The sequence below is a fragment of the Ranitomeya variabilis genome, chromosome 2, assembly GCF_051348905.1.
Source record: "Ranitomeya variabilis isolate aRanVar5 chromosome 2, aRanVar5.hap1, whole genome shotgun sequence".
NCBI lineage: Eukaryota > Metazoa > Chordata > Amphibia > Anura > Dendrobatidae > Ranitomeya > Ranitomeya variabilis.
Window position 1 is genome coordinate 438,786,950 of NC_135233.1, and position 23,266 is coordinate 438,810,215.

Sequence of the window (23,266 nt, forward strand, 5' to 3'; positions counted from 1 at the left end):
CTTCAGAAAGACCCTTTCTGAAAATAGCCGCCAGGGCATCCTCATTCCATTTTGTAAGCACAGACCACTTTCTAAATTTCTGGCAATATATCTCTGCCGCTTCCTGACCCTGACACAGAGCCAGCAAAATTTTTTCTGCCTGATCCACAGAATTGGGTTCGTCATAAAGCAATCCAAGTGCTTGAAAAAATGAATCTACATTGAGCAATGCAGGATTCCCTGGCTCAAGGGAGAATGCCCAATCCTGCGGGTCGCCACGCAGCAGAGAAATAACAATCTTCACCTGCTGAATGGGGTCACCAGAGGAACGGGGTCTCAGAGCAAAAAACAATCTGCAATTATTTTTAAAGTTCAAGAACTTAGATCTATCCCCAGAAAACAAATCAGGGATAGGAATTCTAGGCTCAGAAACAGGAGTTTGAACAACATAGTCTTGGATACTCTGTACCCTTGCAGCGAGATGATCAACACGCGCAGACAGACCCTGAACCTCCATATCAGCACCAAGCTCCTGCACCATCCAAAAATCAAGGGGAAGAAAAAAGACGAAACAAGCAACAAGTAAAAAAAAAACAATGACTCAGAACTTTCTTTTCCCTCTTTTGAGATGCATTTAACACATTGTGGGCCAGCTGTACTGTTATGACCTGGTGGTTACGGAGCAGTACTGAGATGACCTGGTGGGTAAAACCAATCATGGACAAGCTCAGAGGAGGTGGCAGCTCCACAGACAGAAATCACTGATATGACCTAGTGATTACGAAGCAGCACTTAAATGACCTGGTGGGTAAAACAAATAATGTACAAGCTCTGAGGAGGTGGTAGCTTTACTGACCGCAATCCCTACTCCTAACACCAACACTAGAAATAGCCGTGGAGCGTTCCTATCTCTGCCTAGACGCCTCTTCACAGCCTAAGAACTAGCTACCCCTGAAGATGGAAACGGAAAACTATCTCGCCTCAGAGAAACCCCCAAAGGAAGATAGCCACAAATATTGACGGTGAGTGGAGAGGGAAATGACAAACTCAGAAATGAAACTAGATTTTAGCAAAGGAGGCCAATACTATCTAAATAGACAGAGATAGAAAAGGCTACTGTGCGATCAGTATAAAAACTAAATGTCCACGCAGAGTTTACAAAAATAACCTCCACACCGACTCACGGTGTGGAGGGGCAAATCTGCGACCCCAGAGCTTCCAACTAGCCGGAATATTTCATAGTGACAAGCTGGACAAAAGAGACATAACTTAAATTGAACAGAAGGTCATAAGCAGGGAAACACCCAAAAACTAGCAGAACTTATCTTAAGCTGAAATGGACTGGCCAACAGAGAACTTCCAGGAAAGAACTGAATCCACAGGAAAAACATTGACAGCTGGCATCAACTACAGCCAAAAGCCCAGTTAAATAACAAGGCCAGGGAACCGATTAGTGAAAGCAGCTGCTAAGTTCCACTCGAAACCACCAGAGGGAGCCCAAGAGCAGAACTCCCAAAAATACCATTCGTAACCACAGGATGGAGCCCAAGAACGGAATTCACAACATAATTCCCTATCCTTCTCTATTTTGGTTTATTCCCCTACTTCCACACCCCGATGCATTCCTCTGTTACATGTGAGTGAATATTTTGTATGCCTGGAGTTTTCTGTTAACCCTTGTTTGTGTTGCCTTGTTTGTATGGTTGGTGTACTACGGTGCATAGTAGCGCACCTCTTCCCTGGGTAGGGGAGGAGAACAGACGGTGGGATAACTCAGGAGATAAGGCAAGGGTGGAGGCCCCGGCATCTTCACCTTCAGAAGTATCGAGTTAGGAAGCCCCCTAATATTAGAGACAGGGAAGGAGCCCCTGGTCCCAGGTCACCCGACCGATGTCGTGACAGAAGATATCTCAGCGTGGGAGAACAGGAGTATGCTGTGTGGGACCTCGGTGATGGTCTACGCTGCAGTCTTACTTCATACTGGATGCAGCTATGTATGAAGCAAGAAGGGTTCTTGTGTATTATGAAACAGTAGGTGCAACTGCAGAGGTTAAACCTGTAAGTCTTCTCTTCATTATGGAGGCAACTCTTTTCCTTCTCTTGCAGATTATCTCTTTAAAAAGCAACTATGTTCACTCTATTTCACTCAAGGCAGTAAAGGGAAGCATTAGAAGAGCATGGATTAGTCTATGGGAGAAGCTTGCGATTGGTCCTAAGGTGGCTAAGACAGCTGAAAAATGGGAGAGTGATCTGAGAGTGTGGAAAAATCCAAAGCATTTGCTTGTCTATTCTCGGAATTCTTACACATAATATAGGACCCCCAACCTAATGAACAGTATATAGACAGACATGGAAGTAATGACAGTCAATAACAGTGATACAATGTAGCAAATGTTACTTATACAATGTAACAAAACACTGACCTCATCCAGTTGGCGCAGCTCTCGTCCGTGCAGTCAATGGATTTATACTTGTTGTCGTTATCCACTATCTACAAAAAAAAGTTAAAAAAAAGGACAGTTACCTCTTCACCCTTTGAGGAGCCGTAACCTTTTTCTTGATTTTTTGCAGATATGAGGGCTTAGGTAAGTGTTATTTTTTAAACATCACCTCTTAATTTACGTAAGTGATACAATGAATGTATCGTAATTCTCTTGAACGGAAGCTGTTCTGCAGTCTCTGGCAGCGGCAACTACACAAGTAATGGAGATCAGCATTGCACCTTTCTACGTGTTCACATCACCAGAGTGGGTGGGGGGGTATTGGGTGTTCGATCCCCACAGATCTGATATGGATGACCTATCCTGAGACTATATCCAGTGACTGGACAACCCTTTTAATGTTTAATATAATGTGTTGGGGAAAAAAATGCAATTCTATTGCAATTTTTGGGCTTCATTTTGCTTTATCCTATGGGTCACTGCATTTAGGGCAATACCAAATTGACGCATTTTTTGTAATGAGAATTTCTGTTTTGCAGTGTAAGCAGAAAGTATATAATTAGCACCACTTTTTGATTGATTGTTATTCCGTATCCTGGGATGATAGAAATTCTGGCAATTTTTTTATGGTGGAATAAACATGTAATATTTACATACTTCAGACTTTTATGCACATGATGGATGTTATTGTCCTGGAATATTTATTTTAGCTTTTTTGTTTTTTAATAATTTAATTTTTTTTTACTCACTATTACTACTTGATTGCTGGTACTAGACTATTATATTTAGACCGATAGGAGGCGAGGCACAGTTTTCAGAGACGGCAGCGCTGTGTGTACAGGGCTGTGCCATTGTGGTCTGGCTGATTGTGGGGGGGGATACCAGATCAGCCCCCCATCGATCTGATAGCAAGGACCTGATATTGTCCAGTACTGGACAACCCTTTTAAAGGGCCAGTTTATGCTCTTGTTTTATTCCCTTAAGTATTTCAGGGGTTTTTTCATTCGCCATACTTAGATTACAAAGATATGGGCATTTTTATTTTATGCTAATTTTTATGGTCTTTTACAAGGGGGGTGTTCCAGAGCCGCCTAAAGAGACGCCCCAGAGAATATGTGAACATATGGCGGATTAATGTAAAAGAAAACCTCAAGTGAGCAGCGGGAATAAAAGAAGCGTATATACAGGACACTCAGGACCTCCTCTAAGAACAACTCACTAGAGACGGAAATGTGTCATTTAAAGGGGTATTCTCATCTCCAAGATCCTATCCCAATATGTAGTAGGTGTAATCAGCATATACCTCCAATTAGAAATGTATAGTTCTTCTGATTAGGATTAGCTATGTCGCTTACCCAATGTGCAGAGCATTGAAGTAGCTTAGGTATCCATAGTTATGACCACTGACAACTGTCACTATATGAATGCTCGTAACCATGGATACCTAAGCTACCTGAATGCTTATCAGAAGAACTATACTACATTTCTAATTGCTAATCTATAATATAACGCTGGGAGCGTCACTCTGTCCGAAGCCTCTATAGACTGCGCAAGCGCCGGCGCAGTCTGGACCCCACAGAGTGACGCTCCCAGGAGATCGCGGTATGTGTAAGCGCTGAACGCACACCGCGATCTCCAACGGAGAAGCAGGGACGTGCCAGGAGGAGGAGGGTGAGTATATTTACTTGTCCCGTTCCACTGCTGCGCGCTGCTCCATCCTCCACCTGCGACGTTCAGTTCAGAGGGCGCGATGACGCGCTTAATGCGCGCCGCCCTCTGACTGAACAGTCACAGGCAGAGGACCCCGGAAGACAGAGAGGCGCGCAGCAGTGGAACGGGGGACAGGTAAATATAGCAAGTGCCGGGGGCCTGAGCTAGCGGCGACTCCGGCACCTGACCCTCACAGCGCGCCGGTGTCCCCGCCTGCTCAGGCCCCCAGCACTCGGCGCCCAGCACAGCCGCCCGCACTCTCAGCACCACCCTGCACAGCCGCCCGCAATCACCACCGCCACGCACAGCCGCCCGCACTCACCACCGCCAGGCACAGCCGCCCGCACTCTCAGCACCACCACGCACAGCCGCCCGAACTCACCACAGCCATGCACAGCCGTGCGCACTCACCACCGCCCGCACTCTCAGCACCACCACGCACAGCCGCCCGAACTCACCACCGCCACGCACAGCCGCCCGAACTCACCATCGCCACGCACAGCCGCCCGCACTCACCACCGCCACGCACAGCTGCCCGCACTATCAGCACCGCCACGCACAGCCGCCCGCACTCACCACCACCACGCACAGCCGCCCGCACTCACCACCGCCACGCACAGCCGCCCGCACTTACCACCGCCACGCACACCCGCCCGCACTTACCACCGCCACGCATAAGCCGCCCGCACTCTCAGCACCGCCACGCACAGCCGCCCGAACTCAACACCGCCACGCACAGCCACCCGGACTCACCACTGCCACGCACAGCCGCCCGCACTCTCAGCACCGCCACGCACAGCCGCCCGCACTCACCACCGCCACGCACAGCCGCCCGCACTCACCACCGCCACGCACAGCCGCCCGCACTCCCCACCGCCAGGCACAGTCGCCCGCACTCTCAGCACCACCACGCACAGCCGCCCGAACTCACCACCGCCACACACAGCCGCCCGCACTCACCACCGCCACGCACAGCCGCCCGCACTCACCACCGCCACGCACAGCCGCCCGCACTCACCACTGCCACGCACAGCCGCCCGCACTCTCAGCACCGCCACGCACAGCCGCACGCACTCACCACCGCCACGCACAGCCTCCCGCACTCACCACCGCGCCACGCACAGCCGCCCGCACTCAGCACAGCCTCCCGCACTCAGCACAGCCACACACAGCCTCCCGCACTCAGCACAGCCACGCACAGCCGCCGGCACTCAGCACAGCCGCCCGCACTCAGCACAGCCGCCGGCACTCAGCACAGCCACGCACAGCCGCCCGCACTCTCAGCACCACCACGCATAGCCGCCCGCACTCACCACCGCCACGCACAGCCGCCCGCACTCACCACCGCCAGGCACAGCCGCCCGCACTCTCAGCACCGCCACGCACAGCCGCCCGCACTCTCCACCGCCACGCACAGCCGCCCACACTCACCACCGCCACGCACAGCCGCCCGCACTCACCACCGCCACGCACAGCCGCCCGCACCCTCAGCACCACCCCGCACAGCCGCCCGCACTCCCCACCGCCAGGCACAGCCGCCCGCACTCTCAGCACCACCACGCACAGCCGCCCGCACTCACCACCGCCACACACAGCCGCCCGCACTCACCACCGCCAGGCACAGCCGCCCGCACTCTCAGCACCACCACGCATAGCCGCCCGCACTCACCACCGCCACGCACAGCCGCCCGCACTCACCACCGCCAGGCACAGCCGCCCGCACTCTCAGCACCACCACGCACAGCCGCCCGAACTCACCACCGCCATGCACAGCCATCCGCACTCACCACCGCCTCGCACAGCCGCCCGCACTCTCAGCACCACCACGCACAGCCGCCCGAACTCACCACCGCCACGCACAGCCGCCCGCACTCACCACCGCCACACACAGCTGCCCGCACTCTCAGCACCGCCACGCACAGCCGCCCACTCACCACCGCCACGCACAGCTGCCCGCACTCACCACCGCCACGCACAGCCGCCCGCACTTACCCCCGCCACATACAACCGCCTGCTCTCTCAGCACCGCCACGCACAGCCGCCCGAACTCAACACCGCCACGCACAGCCACCCGCACTCACCACTGCCACGCACAGCCGCCCGCACTCTCAGCACCGCCACGCACAGCCGCCCGCACTCACCACCGCCACGCACAGCCGCCCGCACTCACCACCGCCACGCACAGTCGCCCGCACTCACCACCGCCACGCACAGCCGCCCACACTCTCAGCACCACCCCGCACAGCCGCCCGCACTCACCACCGCCAGGCACAGCCGCCCGCACTCTCAGCACCACCACGCACAGCCGCCCGAACTCACCACCGCCACACACAGCCGCCCGAACTCACCACCGCCACGCACAGCCGCCCGCACTCACAACCGCCACGCACAGCCGCCCGCACTCTCAGCACCGCCACGCACAGCCGCCCGCACTCACCACCGCCACGCACAGCCTCCCGCACTCACCACCGCGCCACGCACAGCCACCCGCACTCACCACCGCCACGCACAGCCGCCCGCACTCAGCACAGCCTCCCGCACTCAGCACAGCCACGCACAGCCTCCCGCACTCAGCACAGCCACGCACAGCCGCCGGCACTCAGCACAGCCGCCGGCACTCAGCACAGCCGCCGGCACTCACCACCGCCACGCACAGCCGCCCGCACTCACCACCGCCACGCATAGCCGCCCGCACTCACCACCGCCACGCACAGCCGCCCGCACTCACCACCGCCACGCACAGCCGCCCGCACTCACCACCGCCACGCACAGCCGCCCGCACTCACCACTGCCAGGCACAGCCGCCCGAACTCACCACCTCCACGCACAGCCGCCCGCACTCACCACCTCCACGCACAGCCGCCCGCACTCTCAGCAACGCCACGCACAGCCGCCCGCACTCACCACCGCCACGCACAGCCGCCCGCACTCACCACCGCCACGCACAGCCGCCCGCACTCTCGGCACCACCCCGCACAGCCGCCCGCACTCACCACCGCCACTCACAGCCGCCCGCACTCACCACCGCCACGCACAGCCGCCCGCACTCAGCACAGCCGCCCGCACTCAGCACAGCCACGCACAGCCGCCGGCACTCAGCACAGCCGCCGGCACTCACCACTGCCACGCACAGCCACCCGCACTCTGACCACCGCCACGCACAGCCGCCCGCACTCACCACCGCCACGCACAGCCGCCCGCACTCTCAGCACCACCCCGCACAGCCGCCCGCACTCACCACCGCCAGGCACAGCCGCCCGCACTCTCAGCACCACCACGCACAGCCGCCCGAACTCACCACCGCCACACACAGCCGCCCGCACTCACCACCGCCACGCACAGCCGCCCACACTCTCAGCACCACCCCGCACAGCCGCCCGCACTCACCACCGCCAGGCACAGCCGCCCGCACTCTCAGCACCACCACGCACAGCCGCCCGAACTCACCACCGCCACACACAGCCGCCCGCACTCACCACCGCCACGCACAGCCGCCCGCACTCACCACCGCCACGCACAGCCGCCCGCACTCTCAGCACCGCCACGCACAGCCGCCCGCACTCACCACCGCCACGCACAGCCTCCCGCACTCACCACCGCGCCACGCACAGCCAACCGCACTCACCACCGCCACGCACAGCCGCCCGCACTCAGCACAGCCTCCCGCACTCAGCACAGCCACGCACAGCCTCCCGCACTCAGCACAGCCACGCACAGCTGCCGGCACTCAGCACAGGCGCCGGCACTCAGCACAGCCGCCGGCACTCACCACCGCCACGCACAGCCGCCCGCACTCACCACCGCCACGCATAGCCGCCCGCACTCACCACCGCCACGCACAGCCGCCCGCACTCACCACCGCCACGCACAGCCGCCCGCACTCACCACCGCCACGCACAGCCGCCCGCACTCACCACCGCCAGGCACAGCCGCCCGAACTCACCACCGCCACGCATAGCCGCCCGCACTCACCACCGCCACGCACAGCCGCCCGAACTCACCATCTCCACGCACAGCCGCCCGCACTCACCACCTCCACGCACAGCCGCCCGCACTCTCAGCAACGCCACGCACAGCCGCCCGCACTCACCACCGCCACGCACAGCCGCCCGCACTCACCACCGCCACGCACAGCCGCCCGCACTCTCGGCACCACCCCGCACAGCCGCCCGCACTCACCACCGCCACTCACAGCCGCCCGCACTCACCACCGCCACGCACAGCCGCCCGCACTCAGCACAGCCGCCCGCACTCAGCACAGCCACGCACAGCAGCCGGCACTCAGCACAGCCGCCGGCACTCACCACTGCCACGCACAGCCGCCCGCACTCTGACCACCGCCACGCACAGCCGCCCGCACTCACCACCGCCACGCACAGCCGCCCGCACTCTCAGCACCACCCCGCACAGCCGCCCGCACTCACCACCGCCAGGCACAGCCGCCCGCACTCTCAGCACCACCACGCACAGCCGCCCGAACTCACCACCGCCACACACAGCCGCCCGCACTCACCACCGCCACGCACAGCCGCCCACACTCTCAGCACCACCCCGCACAGCCGCCCGCACTCACCACCGCCAGGCACAGCCTCCCGCACTCACCACCGCGCCACGCACAGCCACCCGCACTCACCACCGCCACGCACAGCCGCCCGCACTCAGGACAGCCTCCCACACTCAGCACAGCCACGCACAGCCTCCTGCACTCAGCACAGCCACGCACAGCCGCCGGCACTCAGCACAGCCGCCGGCACTCACCACCGCCACGCACAGCCGCCCGCACTCACCACCGCCACGCATAGCCGCCCGCACTCACCACCGCCACGCACAGCCGCCCGCACTCACCACCGCCACACACAGCCGCCCGCACTCACCACCGCCAGGCACAGCCGCCCGAACTCACCACCTCCACGCACAGCCGCCCGCACTCACCACCTCCACGCACAGCCGCCCGCACTCTCAGCAACGCTACGCACAGCCGCCCGCACTCACCACCGCCACGCACAGCCGCCCGCACTCACCACCGCCACGCACAGCCGCCCGCACTCTCGGCACCACCCCGCACAGCCGCCCGCACTCACCACCGCCCCTCACAGCCGCCCGCACTCACCACCGCCACGCACAGCCGCCCGCACTCAGCACAGCCGCCCGCACTCAGCACAGCCACGCACAGCAGCCGGCACTCAGCACAGCCGCCGGCACTCACCACTGCCACGCACAGCCGCCCGCACTCTGACCACCGCCACGCACAGCTGCCCGCACTCGCCACCGCCACGCACAGCCGCCCGCACTCACCACCGCCACGCACAGCCGCCCGCACTCACCACCGCCAGGCACAGCCGCCCGAACTCACCACCGCCACGCACAGCCGCCCGCACTCAGCACAGCCGCCCGCACTCAGCACAGCCGCCCGCACTCACCACCGCGCCACGCACAGCCGCCCGCACTCACCACCGCCACGTACAGCCGCCCGCACTCAGCACAGCCTCCCGCACTCAGCACAGCCACGCACAGCCTCCCGCACTCAGCACAGCCTCCCGCACTCAGCACAGCCACGCACAGCCGCCGGCACTCAGCACAGCCGCCGGCACTCAGCACAGCCGCCGGCACTCACCACTGCCACGCACAGCCGCCTGCACTCACCACCGCCACGCACAGCCGCCCGCACTCAGCACCACCCCGCACAGCCGCCCGCACTCACCACCGCCAGGCACAGCCGCCCGCACTCTCAGCACCACCACGCACAGCCGCCCGAACTCACCACTGCCACGCACAGCCGCCCGCACTCACCACCGCCACGCACAGCCGCCCGCACTCACCACCGCCACGCACAGCCGCCCGCACTCACCACCGCCAGGCACAGCCGCCCGAACTCACCACCTCCACGCACAGCCGCCCGCACTCACCACCGCCACGCACAGCCGCCCGCACTCACCACCGCCACGCACAGCCGCCCGCACTCACCACCGCCACGCACAGCCGCCCGCACTCACCACCGCCACGCACAGCCGCCCGCACTCAGCACAGCCGCCCGCACTCAGCACAGCCACGCACAGCCGCCGGCACTCAGCACAGCCGCCCGCACTCTGACCACCGCCACGCACAGCCGCCCGCACTCGCCACCGCCACGCACAGCCGCCCGCACTCACCACCGCCACGCACAGCCGCCCGCACTCACCACCGCCAGGCACAGCCGCCCGAACTCACCACCGCCACGCACAGCCGCCCGCACTCAGCACAGCCGCCCGCACTCAGCACAGCCGCCCGCACTCACCACCGCGCCACGCACAGCCGCCCGCACTCACCACCGCCACGTACAGCCGCCCGCACTCAGCACAGCCTCCCGCACTCAGCACAGCCACGCACAGCCTCCCGCACTCAGCACAGCCTCCCGCACTCAGCACAGCCGTCCGCACTCACCACCGCCACGCACAGCCGCCCGCACTCACCACCGCCACGCACAGCAACCCGCACTCAGAACCGCCACGCACAGCCGCCTGCACCCAGCACCTCCACGCACAGCCGCCCGCACTCACCACCGCCACGCACAGCCGCCCGCACTCACCACCGCCACGCACAGCCGCCCGCACTCAGCACCGCCACGCACAGCCGCCCGCACTCAGCACAGCCGCCCGCACTCAGCACAGCCGCCCGCACTCAGCACCGCCACGCACAGCCGCCCGCACTCAGCACAGCCGCCCGCACTCAGCACAGCCACGCACAGCCGCCCGCACTCAGCACAGCCGCCCGCACTCAGCACAGCCGCCCGCACTCAGCACAGCCGCCCGCACTCAGCACAGCCGCCCGCACTCAGCACAGCCGCCCGCACTCAGCACCGCCACGCACAGCCGCCCGCCCTCAGCACAGCCGCCCGCACTCAGCATCGCCACGCACAGCCGCCCGCACTCAGCACCGCCACGCACAGCCTCCCACACTCAGCACCGCCACGCACAGCCGCCCACTCAGCACCGCCACGCACAGCCGCCCGCACTCAGCACCGCCACGCACAGCCGCTCGCACTCAGCACAGTCACGCACAGCCGCCCGCACTCAGCACAGTCACGCACAGCCGCCCGCACTCAGCACAGCCATGCACAGCCGCCCGCACTCAGCACAGCCGCAGGCACTCAGCACAGCCGCCGGCACTCAGCACAGCCACGCACAGCCGCCGGCACTCAGCACAGCCACGCACAGCCGCCGGCACTCAGCACAGCCACGCACAGCCGCCCGCACTCAGCACCGCCACGCACAGCCGCCCGCACTCAGCACAGCCGCCCGCACTCAGCACAGCCGCCCGCACTCAGCACAGCCGCCCGCACTCAGCACAGCCGCCCGCACTCAGCACAGCCGCCCGCACTCAGCACAGCCGCCCGCACTCAGCACCGCCACGCACAGCTGCCCGCCCTCAGCACAGCCGCCCGCACTCAGCACAGCCACGCACAGCCGCCGGCACTCAGCACAGCCGCCGGCACTCAGCACAGCCGCCGGCACTCACCACTGCCACGCACAGCCGCCTGCACTCACCACCGCCACGCACAGCCGCCCGCACTCAGCACCACCCCGCACAGCCGCCCGCACTAACCACCGCCAGGCACAGCCGCCCGCACTCTCAGCACCACCACGCACAGCCGCCCGAACTCACCACTGCCACGCACAGCCGCCCGCACTCACCACCGCCACGCACAGCCGCCCGCACTCACCACCGCCACGCACAGCCGCCCGCACTCACCACCGCCAGGCACAGCCGCCCGAACTCACCACCTCCACGCACAGCCGCCCGCACTCACCACCGCCACGCACAGCCGCCCGCACTCACCACCGCCACGCACAGCCGCCCGCACTCACCACCGCCACGCACAGCCGCCCGCACTCTCGGCACCACCCCACACAGCCGCCCGCACTCACCACCGCCACGCACAGCCGCCCGCACTCACCACCGCCACGCACAGCCGCCCGCACTCACCACAGCCGCCCGCACTCAGCACAGCCACGCACAGCCGCCGGCACTCAGCACAGCCGCCGGCACTCAGCACAGCCACCGGCACTCACCACTGCCACGCACAGCCGCCCGCACTCTGACCACCGCCACGCACAGCCGCCCGCACTCGCCACCGCCACGCACAGCAGCCCGCACTCACCACCGCCACGCACAGCCGCCCGCACTCACCACCGCCAGGCACAGCCGCCCGAACTCACCACCGCCACGCACAGCCGCCCGCACTCAGCACAGCCGCCCGCACTCAGCACAGCCGCCCGCACTCAGCACCGCGCCATGCACAGCCGCCCGCACTCACCACCGCCACGTACAGCCGCCCGCACTCAGCACAGCCTCCCGTACTCAGCACAGCCACGCACAGCCTCCCGCACTCAGCACAGCCTCCCGCACTCACTCACTCAGCACAGCCGCCCGCACTCAGCACCACCCCGCACAGCCGCCCGCACTCACCACCGCCAGGCACAGTCGCCCGCACTCTCAGCACCACCACGCACAGCCGCCCGAACTCACCACCTCCACGCACAGCCGCCCGCACTCTCAGCACCGCCACGCACAGCCGCCCGCACTCACCACCGCCACGCACAGCCGCCCGCACTCACCACCGCCACGCACAGCCGCCCGCACTCTCAGCACCACCCTGCACAGCCGCCCGCACTCACCACCGCCACGCACAGCCGCCCGCACTCACCACCGCCACGCACAGCCGCCCGCACTCAGCACAGCCGCCGGCACTCACCACTGCCACGCACAGCCGCCCGCACTCTCACCACCGCCACGCACAGCCGCCCGCACTCACCACCGCCACGCACAGCCGCCCGCACTCACCACCGCCACGCACAGCCGCCCGCACTCAGAACCGCCACGCACAGCCGCCCGCACCCAGCACCGCCACGCACAGCCGCCCGCACTCAGCACCGCCACGCACAGCTGCCCGCACTCAGCACCGCCACGCACAGCCGCCCGCACTCAGCACAGCCGCCCGCACTCAGCACAGCCGCCCGCACTCAGCACAGCCGCCCGCACTCAGCACAGCCGCCCGCACTCAGCACAGCCGCCTGCACTCAGCACCGCCACGCACAGCCGCCCGCACTCACCACCGCCACGCACAGCCGCCCGCACTCACCACCGCCACGCACAGCCGCCCGCACTCAGCACAGCCGCCGGCACTCACCACTGCCACGCACAGCCGCCCGCACTCTCACCACCGCCACGCACAGCCGCCCGCACTCACCACCGCCACGCACAGCCGCCCGCACTCACCACCGCCACCCTCAGCACAGCCGCCCGCACTCAGCACAGCCACGCACAGCCGCCCGCACTCAGCACAGCCGCCCGCACTCAGCATCGCCACGCACAGCCTCCCACACTCAGCACCGCCACGCACAGCCGCCCACACTCAGCACCGCCACGCACAGCCGCCCGCACTCAGCACCGCCACGCACAGCCGCCCGCACTCAGCACAATCACGCACAGCCGCCCGCACTCAGCACAGCCATGCACAGCCGCCCGCACTCAGCACAGCCGCAGGCACTCAGCACAGCCGCCGGCACTCAGCACAGCCACGCACAGCCGCCGGCACTCAGCACAGCCACGCACAGCCGCCGGCACTCAGCACAGCCACGCACAGCCGCCCGCACTCAGCACAGCCACGCACAGCCGCCCGCACTCAGCACAGCCGCCCGCACTCAGCACAGCCGCCCGCACTCAGCACAGCCGCCCGCACTCAGCACAGCCGCCTGCACTCAGCACCGCCACGCACAGCCGCCCGCACTCAGCACAGCCGCCCGCACTCAGCACAGCCGCCCGCACTCAGCACAGCCACGCACAGCCGCCCGCACTCAGTACAGCCGCCCGCACTCAGCACAGCCGCCCGCACTCAGCACAGCCGCCCGCACTCAGCACAGCCGCCCGCACTCAGCACAGCCGCCCGCACTCAGCACAGCCGCCCGCACTCAGCACAGCTGCCCGCACTCAGCACCGCCACGCACAGCCGCCCGCCCTCAGCACAGCCGCCCGCAATCAGCACAGCCACGCACAGCCGCCCGCACTCAGCACAGCCGCCCGCACTCAGCATCGCCACACACAGCCGCCCGCACTCAGCACCGCCACGCACAGCCTCCCACACTCAGCACCGCCACGCACAGCCGCCCACACTCAGCACCGCCACGCACAGCCGCCCGCACTCAGCACAGCCGCCCGCACTCAGCACAGCCGCCCGCACTCAGCACAGCCGCCCGCACTCAGCACAGCCGCCCGCACTCAGCACAGCCGCCCGCACTCAGCACAGCCGCCCGCACTCAGCACAGCCGCACTCGGGCAGTAGAGCCGGAGAGAGAAAGATGAGAGCAACATATGGCAGAATGGAAACAGGAACAGGCAGAATGGGTGCAGCACATTACAACAGAATGGGGGCACAGGATGGGAGCAGCACATGACAGAATGGGGGCGCAGGATGGGAGCACCACATGACAGAATGGGGGCGCAGGATGGGAGCAGCACATGACAGAATGATTGCGCACGATGGCAGCAGCACATGACAGAATGGGGGCGCACACATGACAGGATGGGGGTGCAGGATGGGAGCACATGACAAAATGGGAGCAGCACATGACAGGATGGGGGCACAGGATGGGAGCAGCACATGACAGAATGGGGGCACAGGATGGGAGCAGGACATGACAGAATAGGGCGCACACACATGACAGGATGGGGGTGTAGGATGGAGCAGCATATCACAGGATGGGGGCGCAGGATGTGAGCACATGACAGGATGGAGACGCAGGATGGAGCATCACATAATAGGATGGGGGCGCAGGATGGGAGCACATGACAGGATGGGGATGCAGGATGGAGCACCACATGACAGGATGGGGGCGCAGGATGGAGCACCACATGACAGGATGGGGGCGCAGGATGGAGCAGCACATGACAGGATGGGAGAGCAAGATGGGAGCAGCACATACCAGGATGGAGACCATATACCAATATAAATGCTCGCCACCCGCGCGTAGAACGGGTTCAATAGCTAGTACTACATATTGGGATATGATCTTGAGACTGAAGAATGACGGCCGGCAGGGAAGCAACGGAACCCCGCTACAAGACCAATGTGGGACCCTCTGCGGCCACTTCATGCCATTAGACGACCCCTGGAACTGGAGGATTTCATGTTCCTTTTTAATGTGCTGCATGTTTCGATGCCTCACTATCTGGAAGTTCTCCGCTTGCTGTCAGTAAATGGCGACATCCTTGTTTATATATAGAAGCCACAATTCTTGGGGCTGAGAGTTCCTTACAGTCTTGGCCAAGTGTATCAGCAGCACAAACCTCTCTCCAGACCTGATAGTTTGTTACAGTGTATCAGTGCAGTTTCCAGGTATCAGATGCCTGAGGTCAAACACTCAGAGATACAACTGGAGCAAACACTCAGCTAAGAAGATTCGACCTGTACAGGTTTTCATCCTCGGTGTAAGTTCTTCCATTCACTGACAGCAAGAGGAATCTTGAAACTGGCGAGGAAGTGAAATGCAAAGTTGCAGAATGTTTGCTATTGCAGATGATACTCTAATACTCGCACAGGCTTTAACCCCTTATATGCCACATCTAGTATTAACACTTTATTCAGTATACGCACCAGCCAGGAGAAGAATCCCGATGACTGGTCCTGGGACGAGATCTTCCCCTCGTACGGCCCGTACATCTGCCCTTTGGGGATGACATCATTCACACAGCGCACTTCACTCTCCCCGGTGTCGTCCTTCACCACCTCAATCCCACATGGAGCCGTTAGCGCTGCCCGGTCCGGCACGCCGAAGGGAACATGTGTGTCCGGGACCAGGACCGGGGGGCCATGACTGGGACACTCATCAACAAAGTATTCCTGGCAAAGCTCACAGACTGGAGGGGGAGAGAAAAGGGCCGAAATGAGCTAAAGCCCCCAACAGTGACTGCTGACCTCCACCATTTATTACCCTTTAATTCAGCTTTCTAATACATGTCCTGTATCAATTCCTTAAACTGCAAGATCTCTGCTGGCTTTACTAAATGGTAATCTGAGCGTTCCCTCTTTTCTAATAAAAGCACAAGTCAGTACAGATTTATATTCTCTGTATGATAAACTTTTAATTACAAGCATTTTTAGGGAAACTCTGATACAACTTTTTTTTATCTTAAAACACCTAGCAAGGCATTTATAGAGGGGGATACAGTGTCTCCCTCTCTCTGGAGGACCTGTCCTGTATGACAGACAACCCACTGATGTGAATGACAACTGTGTAATACTACACTTCTCCTGAGGTGGCGCTGCAGGGAAATTACCCAACAACCCATACCTTTATTGTCACGGGACCCTTCTCAGAAAATAGTAAGTCAAGTCTCCCGAGGAGCTGAGTACCCTAAACCATGTCACTGGTGTGCAGAAAGTGACCGACCAATGTCACCAAAAACTATGAAAACTCATTTTATAATCTGCCGAAATGCTAGATGGTATATGTCCCTGGTTCTGCTGCTGTTCTTTAATGCATAGAAAAAAGAAAACCATTATACTCACCTTCCCTCCGCTCGGCGTCCTCTTCTGAAGCTGGCAGCTGACTTCAGCGTGCAAGCGACGGAAGCGAATTACATCACTGCCATGTGCCCCCAGTCACGTGCACGCCGACGTCAGCTTGTATTACTGCGCATGGACCCAACGGGTGTCTGTGCCGCAATACACTTCAGCTGAATGTGCACTCAAGGACGCACATCCAGTTGAAGTTTGTACAAGCATCAGCGGACCCCTCACCCGCACGGTCCCAGCTGCGATCTCTGCGACCGCAGCAGTCATTACAACCCTGATCCCAAACTATTCATATATTTCCAGGAGGAATAACAGAGGAATAGCAAAATTGCAGCGTTTTCTATATTATGATGAGGCTACACACTGTCCGCTTTGATTGCAATGCCTACTATTAAGGGTTCAACTTACACCAAAAATCCACCTGCTGGAGACTTTTAGACATTGCCGCGTCCCTCTTCTCCTTTAGCCTTTTGGGCTCCAAGTCCTTGCAGCGTGAATTGGAACCTGTAGAACTGAACAGGACAAATGAAATTAAGCATCTAAATTTGATTTTTTTCCAATTTTTACATTTTTCTTTCCAGTTTTGGTCATCAGTCACCGAGTCGTTAGAATGGGGTTGCTCGATAGATATATAGTGAGAGGTCTGACAGCTGAGGCCCTCATTTTATTCGACAACAGGAACAATCTTGCCTAATGTGCTCAAGTGAATAGGCTGAGCTGCAGTACCAGAAACAGCACACTGACACAGGGGGCGCTGTGCCGGACTACAGGAAGGGATGACAGAACTGCACCTGGGGAGCGATCTGCAGGCAGACTACCGGGCAAGTGCAGCCGTGGCCCCTATGAAAATCCCAGGGGCATCTGCATGCTACATGATGCCACTAGTCCTGCAGAGACTGTGGCTGTCATTACCGGCTTAGAGTTGTCATTTTTCAATACCTGTAATATATTAGAGAGTGTTTCCAATAGATGGCAGTCTTGTACCGCTGACTCGGAATGATTGTCTGGTTTTATGTAACTACAGTTGACAGCCCAAGTAATAAAAAGTTAAATTTTAGTGTTTTTTTGCCTGTTTTTTTTTTTTAACATCTATTTTTTCATTTGAGCCTTTTTTAAAGTCTTTTTTTTTTTTTCCGTATTTTTTTGGTTGTTGATTTTTCTCTTAAATGATCATCATTGTGAACGAGGTTTTGGTTTTCCAGATGTTTTCTGCTAATTCACCGATTTTTTCACCGGGGTTTTTTTTTAGGAAGTCAAAAAAGTTTTGCAAAAATATACTCAAGTGTCTCCCTCCTTGGAGTGATCTTATGCACGTCTGTCATTTTTTTTGCACAAATGTTATGACGTGTGACTTTTTTGTGCTAAATAATTGGGGGAAAAAAACATAAAAATAAAGAGCATTTTTGATTTTGGGCACAATTTCTGCACCGTTTTGAAGAATGTTAAACGAATACCTCAAGGTAAAAAAAGAAAAATGGCCTATAAAATTTTTTGCAAATGATGACTCGGGCCCGTAGACATTCTGCACACCTTTTGACTCTCTTTAGGCCTATAGACATGTTTAGCGGGCACGTCAGGAGTTTTCCTGGCATACGCGGTAAACGTAGGGCACGAAATATAACGGCGGCTTAAGGACGGATGTATTTTTTATCGGACTCACCATTGTTTGCTGTACTTCCTCTCTTCCACTGTTGATCCCAATTCTGTCTTCGCCCTCATCAGCTCCCCTAGACTGGGGCTATACGCCACCCGGCATTCCTTGCCGCTCTCGCTCATGATGCCCTATAACAAAAGATACAGACATGTCAGCTTCGGCCATGTTCTTGCCCCCTTTGGTCTGACGGCCCATTGCTCGGTTTCCAGAGGCCCATGGTGGTTTTTACACACACACAGGTTGCAATGAGCCAGACATGGAGGAGGAGGGGGATGGTTAGCGCTGGTATGTGACATGTTGCGGCGCCGCCTGTGTCTTATTCTTACAACGCTCAGGAATGCAGCTTCCATCCTCTTTACCTGCGAACAGTTCTCAACTTGTCCTCCTTCGGATCTATACCCCCCTTACACTGGCACCAGGTGACCCCGCTGCCAAGTTAACTCCTGTGCAGATAATTACAAGAAATGTCATTATAATTCTCTTTTCGGAGGAGAGGAGTCCATGTATTGGGGGCAAATTGCGTGCGCTAGGGCACGTTTAATTTCTGCCACCTCCGGGTGCATCTTGTGGCACAAATTGATTCATGAAAAATTGGTAGCAAGTAGTGATGAGTGAACGTGCTCCTATAAGGTGTTATCTGAGCATGCTCGTGTACTAACTGAGTGTCTTCGGCCTGCTCAAATAATATGTTGCAGTCCCCGCTGCTGCATGTCTCGCGGCTGTTCGACACATGCATGGATTGCCTATTTGCAGGGCCGGACTGGGACTAAAATTCAGCCCTGGCATTTGAAGTCACACTGGCCCACTTGTCACATGGTGACTGTATAATATCTTTGTACACTTGTAGGTTACAAGAAGTGAGGGGAGTGTAACACGACTATATAACATATAATCACAGCTGAATCCAGCATTACAGCTCAGTCCTATTTATGGCTTTTAGTTGGTTGCAGTACCAAGAAAAGCCGCTACTTTACCTACATAACTGGATCTCGTAGATAATGAAGGAATTGAGACGACCAAAGGCTATGGAACCTCATTCTGATGCTCCATATACTTTGCCTACAGCCACTTTTGGTTCCGCTGCGCAGCACGAGACCCGGTGACTCTGAAGAGCGGTGACATCAGTAACGTCTCCGCTCTTCAGATATTCCGGGTCTTGCGCTTAGCTCGGCGACTGTGAAGAGTGGTATTGTTACTGCCATCACTGCTCTTCAGAGTTGCTGGGTCTCGCCAGGTCTGGGCTAGTGGTGGGGGTGTCTGAAAGACACCTCTCCATTACTTACACCAGGGATTGATAGCAGCTGACATTACGCAGCTGACATGAACCCTAAAAATCATTTCACATACCAGAATTAAATGTTCTGGCGGCTGGGAAAAGCAGTAGAGTTAGCGCTATTCCCAGGCGCCGGGTACTAACTACAACTGTCATCATCCTTGCCTCATCTCCCTGCGAAGCATTTCTGCTGTATTTACATGCGCTGATCTCAGGCCACTAAACGAGTGTGATCGACAATACTGAAGTTGTTCGCTTGTTTCCCGGCCTCTTTACACCAACTGAGAAAGAATGAAGGGAACAGAACAATCACAATTAGATCAATCTGTCCCCATACAGTATCATGTTATCCCCCATAGTCCTCCATATAATATAATGTGCCCCATAGTCCTCCATATATTATAATGTGCACCTCAGTCCTCCATATAGTATAATACACTCCTCAGTCCTTCATATAGTAGAATACACTCCTCAGTCCTCCATATATTAAAATACACTGCTCAGTCCTCCATATAGAATATCACACTCCTCAGTCCTCCATATAGTATAATACACTCCTCAGTCCTCCATATAGTATAATACACTCCTCATAGTCCTCCATATATTAAAATACACTGCAATTCCTCCATATAGTATAATACACTCCTCAGTCCTCCATATAGTATAATTTACTGCCACAGTCCTCCAAATAGTATAATACACTCCTCAGTCCTCCAAATAGTATAATACATTCCTCATAATGCACCATAAAGTATAATGCACCGCCATAGTCATCCATGTAGTACAATTCACTTCCCATAGTATAATGCACCCCATAGTTCTTCATATAGTATAATGTATTCCCCATAGTCCTCGATAAAGTATAACGCAGCCCACATATAGTATAATGATGCCACCCAGAGTATAATGCAGCCACCCCACAGAATATATTGTAGCCCCCTGAGTATAATGTAACCCCCCAAAGAATATAATGCAGCCCCCTCATATAGTAATAATGCAGACCCTGCATATATAATATATGGTAGCCACGTCAGAGCATAATGCAGCCCCCCATAGAATATAATGCAGCCCTCCTCATATAGTATAATGCAGCTGCCCATAGAATATAATGTAGCCCCCTCATAGAGTGTGATGCAATCACCTCTCATAGAATATAATACAGCCCCCCATAGAATATAATGCAGCCCCCAGAGAATGTAATACAGCCCCCCATAGAATATAATACAGTCCCCCATAGAATATAATACAGCCCCCCCATAGAATATAATACAGCCCTCCTCCCTATAGAATATAATGCTGTCAGTAAATGGCGACATCCTTGTTTATATACAGAAGCCACAATTCTTGCTGCTGTGAGTTCCTTACTATCATATGCAGTCTTGGCTTAGGGCATCAGCAGCACAAACCTCTCTCCAGACCTGATAGTTTGTTACAGTGTATCAGTGCAGTTTCCAGGTATCAGATGCCTGAGGTCAAGCACTCAGAGACACAACTGGAGCAAACACTCAACTAAGAAGATTTAACCTGTACAGGTTTTCATCCTCGGTGTAAGTTCTTCCATTCACTGACAGCAAGAGGAATCTTGAAACTGGCGAGGAAGTGAAACGCAAAGTTGCAGAATGTTTGCTATTGCAGATGATACTCTAATACTCGCACAGGCTTTAATCCCTTATTATGCCACATCTGGTATTAAGACTTTATTCAGTATACGCACCAGACAGGAGAAGAATCCCGATGACTGGTCCTGGGACGAGATCTTCCCCTCGTACGGCCCGTACATCTGCCCTTTGGGGATGACATCATTCACACAGCGCACTTCACTCTCCCCGGTGTCGTCCTTCACCACCTCAATCCCACATGGAGCCGTTAGCGCTGCCCGGTCTGGCACGCCGAGTGGAACATGTGTGTCCGGCACCAGGACCGGGGGGCCATGACTGGGACACTCATCGACAAAGTATTCCTGGCAAAGCTCACAGACTGGAGGGGGAGAGAAAAGGGCCGAAATTAGCTCATGCCCCCAACAGTGACTGCTGACCTCCACCATTTATTACCGATTAATTCAGATTTCTAATACATGTCCTGTATCAATTCCTTAAATTTCAAGATCTCAGCTGGCTTCACTAAACGGTAATCTGAGCGTTCCCTCTTTTTTAATAAAAGTACAAGTCAGTACAGTTTTGTATTCCCCATATGATAAACTTTTCAGTACAAGCATTTTTACAGAAACTCTGATACGACTTTTTTTTGCTTAAATTGGTTGTTTAGTTCAGAAGACCCATTTCCATCCACCTAGCGAGGCATTTATAGAGGGGGATACAGTGTCTCCCTCTCTCTGGAGGACCCGTCCTGTATGACAGACAACCCACTGATGTGAATGACAACTGTGTAATACTACACTTCTCCTGAGGTGGCGCTGCAGGGAAATAACTCAACAAACTACAGCTATTTCTGGGGGTCTCAGCAGGAGGTCTCTCCCAAGGAGCTGAGTACCCGGAAGCATGTCACTGCTGGGCAGAAGGTGACTGACCAATGACACCAAAAACTATGAAAACTCATTTTATAATCTGCCGAAATGCTAGAAAAAAGTAAACCATTATACTCACCTTCCCTCCGCTCGGCGTCCTCTTCTGAAACTAGCAGCTGACTTCAGCGTGCAAGCGACGGAAGCGAATGACATCACTACCATGTGCCCCCAGTCACGTGCACGCTGACGTCAGCTTGTATTACTGCGCATGGACCCAACGGGTCTCTGTGCCGCAATACAGTTCAGCTGAATGTGCACTCAAGGACGCACATCCAGTTGAAGTTTGTACAAGCATCAGCGGACTCCTCACCCGCACGGGCCCAGCTGCGATCTCTGCGACCGCAGTCATTACACCCCTGATCCCAAACTATTCATATATTTCCAGGATGAATAACAGAGGAATAGCAAAATTGCAGCGTTTCCTATATTATGATGAGGCTACACACTGTCCGCTCTGATTGCAATGCCTCCTATTAAGGGTTAAACTTACACCAAAAATCCACCTGTTGGGGACTTTTAGACATTGCAGCGTCCCTCTTCTCCTTTAGCCTTTTGGACTCCAAGTCCTTGCAGCGTGAATTGGACCCTGCAGAGCTGAACAGAAGAAATGAAGTGAAGCATCTGCATTTGATCTTTTTTCCAATTTTTAAATTTTTCTTTCCAGTTTTGGTCATCAGTCATCGAGTCGTTAGAATGGGGTTGCCCGACAGATATATAGTGACAGGTCTGACAGCTGAGGCCCTCATTTTATTAGACAACAGGAACAATCTTGCCTAATGTGCTCAAGTGACTAGGCTGAGCTGCAGTACTAGAAACAGCACACTGACACGGGGGGCGCTGTGCCGGACTACAGGTAGGGATGACAAAACTGCACGTGGGGAGCGATCAGCAGGCGGACTGCTGGGCAAGTGCAGACGTGGCCCCTATGAAAATTCCAGGGGCATCTGCATAATCCATGATGCCACTAGTCCTGCAGCTTAGAGTTGTCATTTTTAATCACCTGTTGTATTTTTAAATTTGGCCATTAGATGGCAGTCTTGTACCGCTGACTCCAAGGTGCGCGGGACTCAGAATGAGTAAAAAGTTACGCAGCTGCGCAGATCGGCGCCGCAATCAGTGGTACTCTGCAGCCTAT

The 23,266-nt window shown here is 57.5% G+C and overlaps 1 protein-coding gene across 3 annotated transcripts in view; it reads right to left on the reverse strand.

The window, feature by feature from the left end:
• The window catches only part of PRDM11 (PR/SET domain 11), a 63,726-nt gene that overhangs the window by 16,688 nt on the left and 23,772 nt on the right, over positions 1–23,266 (reverse strand). For all 3 annotated transcript variants that reach the window (XM_077287066.1, XM_077287064.1, XM_077287065.1), the window contains exons 3-8: positions 22,622–22,725; positions 21,322–21,584; positions 18,341–18,462; positions 17,089–17,192; positions 15,760–16,022; positions 2,403–2,470 (exon numbers count right to left, since the gene is read on the reverse strand). In XM_077287066.1, coding sequence (XP_077143181.1) covers positions 2,403–2,470; positions 15,760–16,022; positions 17,089–17,192; positions 18,341–18,462; positions 21,322–21,584; positions 22,622–22,725 — 924 coding nt within the window. The remainder of the gene's footprint in view (positions 1–2,402; positions 2,471–15,759; positions 16,023–17,088; positions 17,193–18,340; positions 18,463–21,321; positions 21,585–22,621; positions 22,726–23,266) is intronic.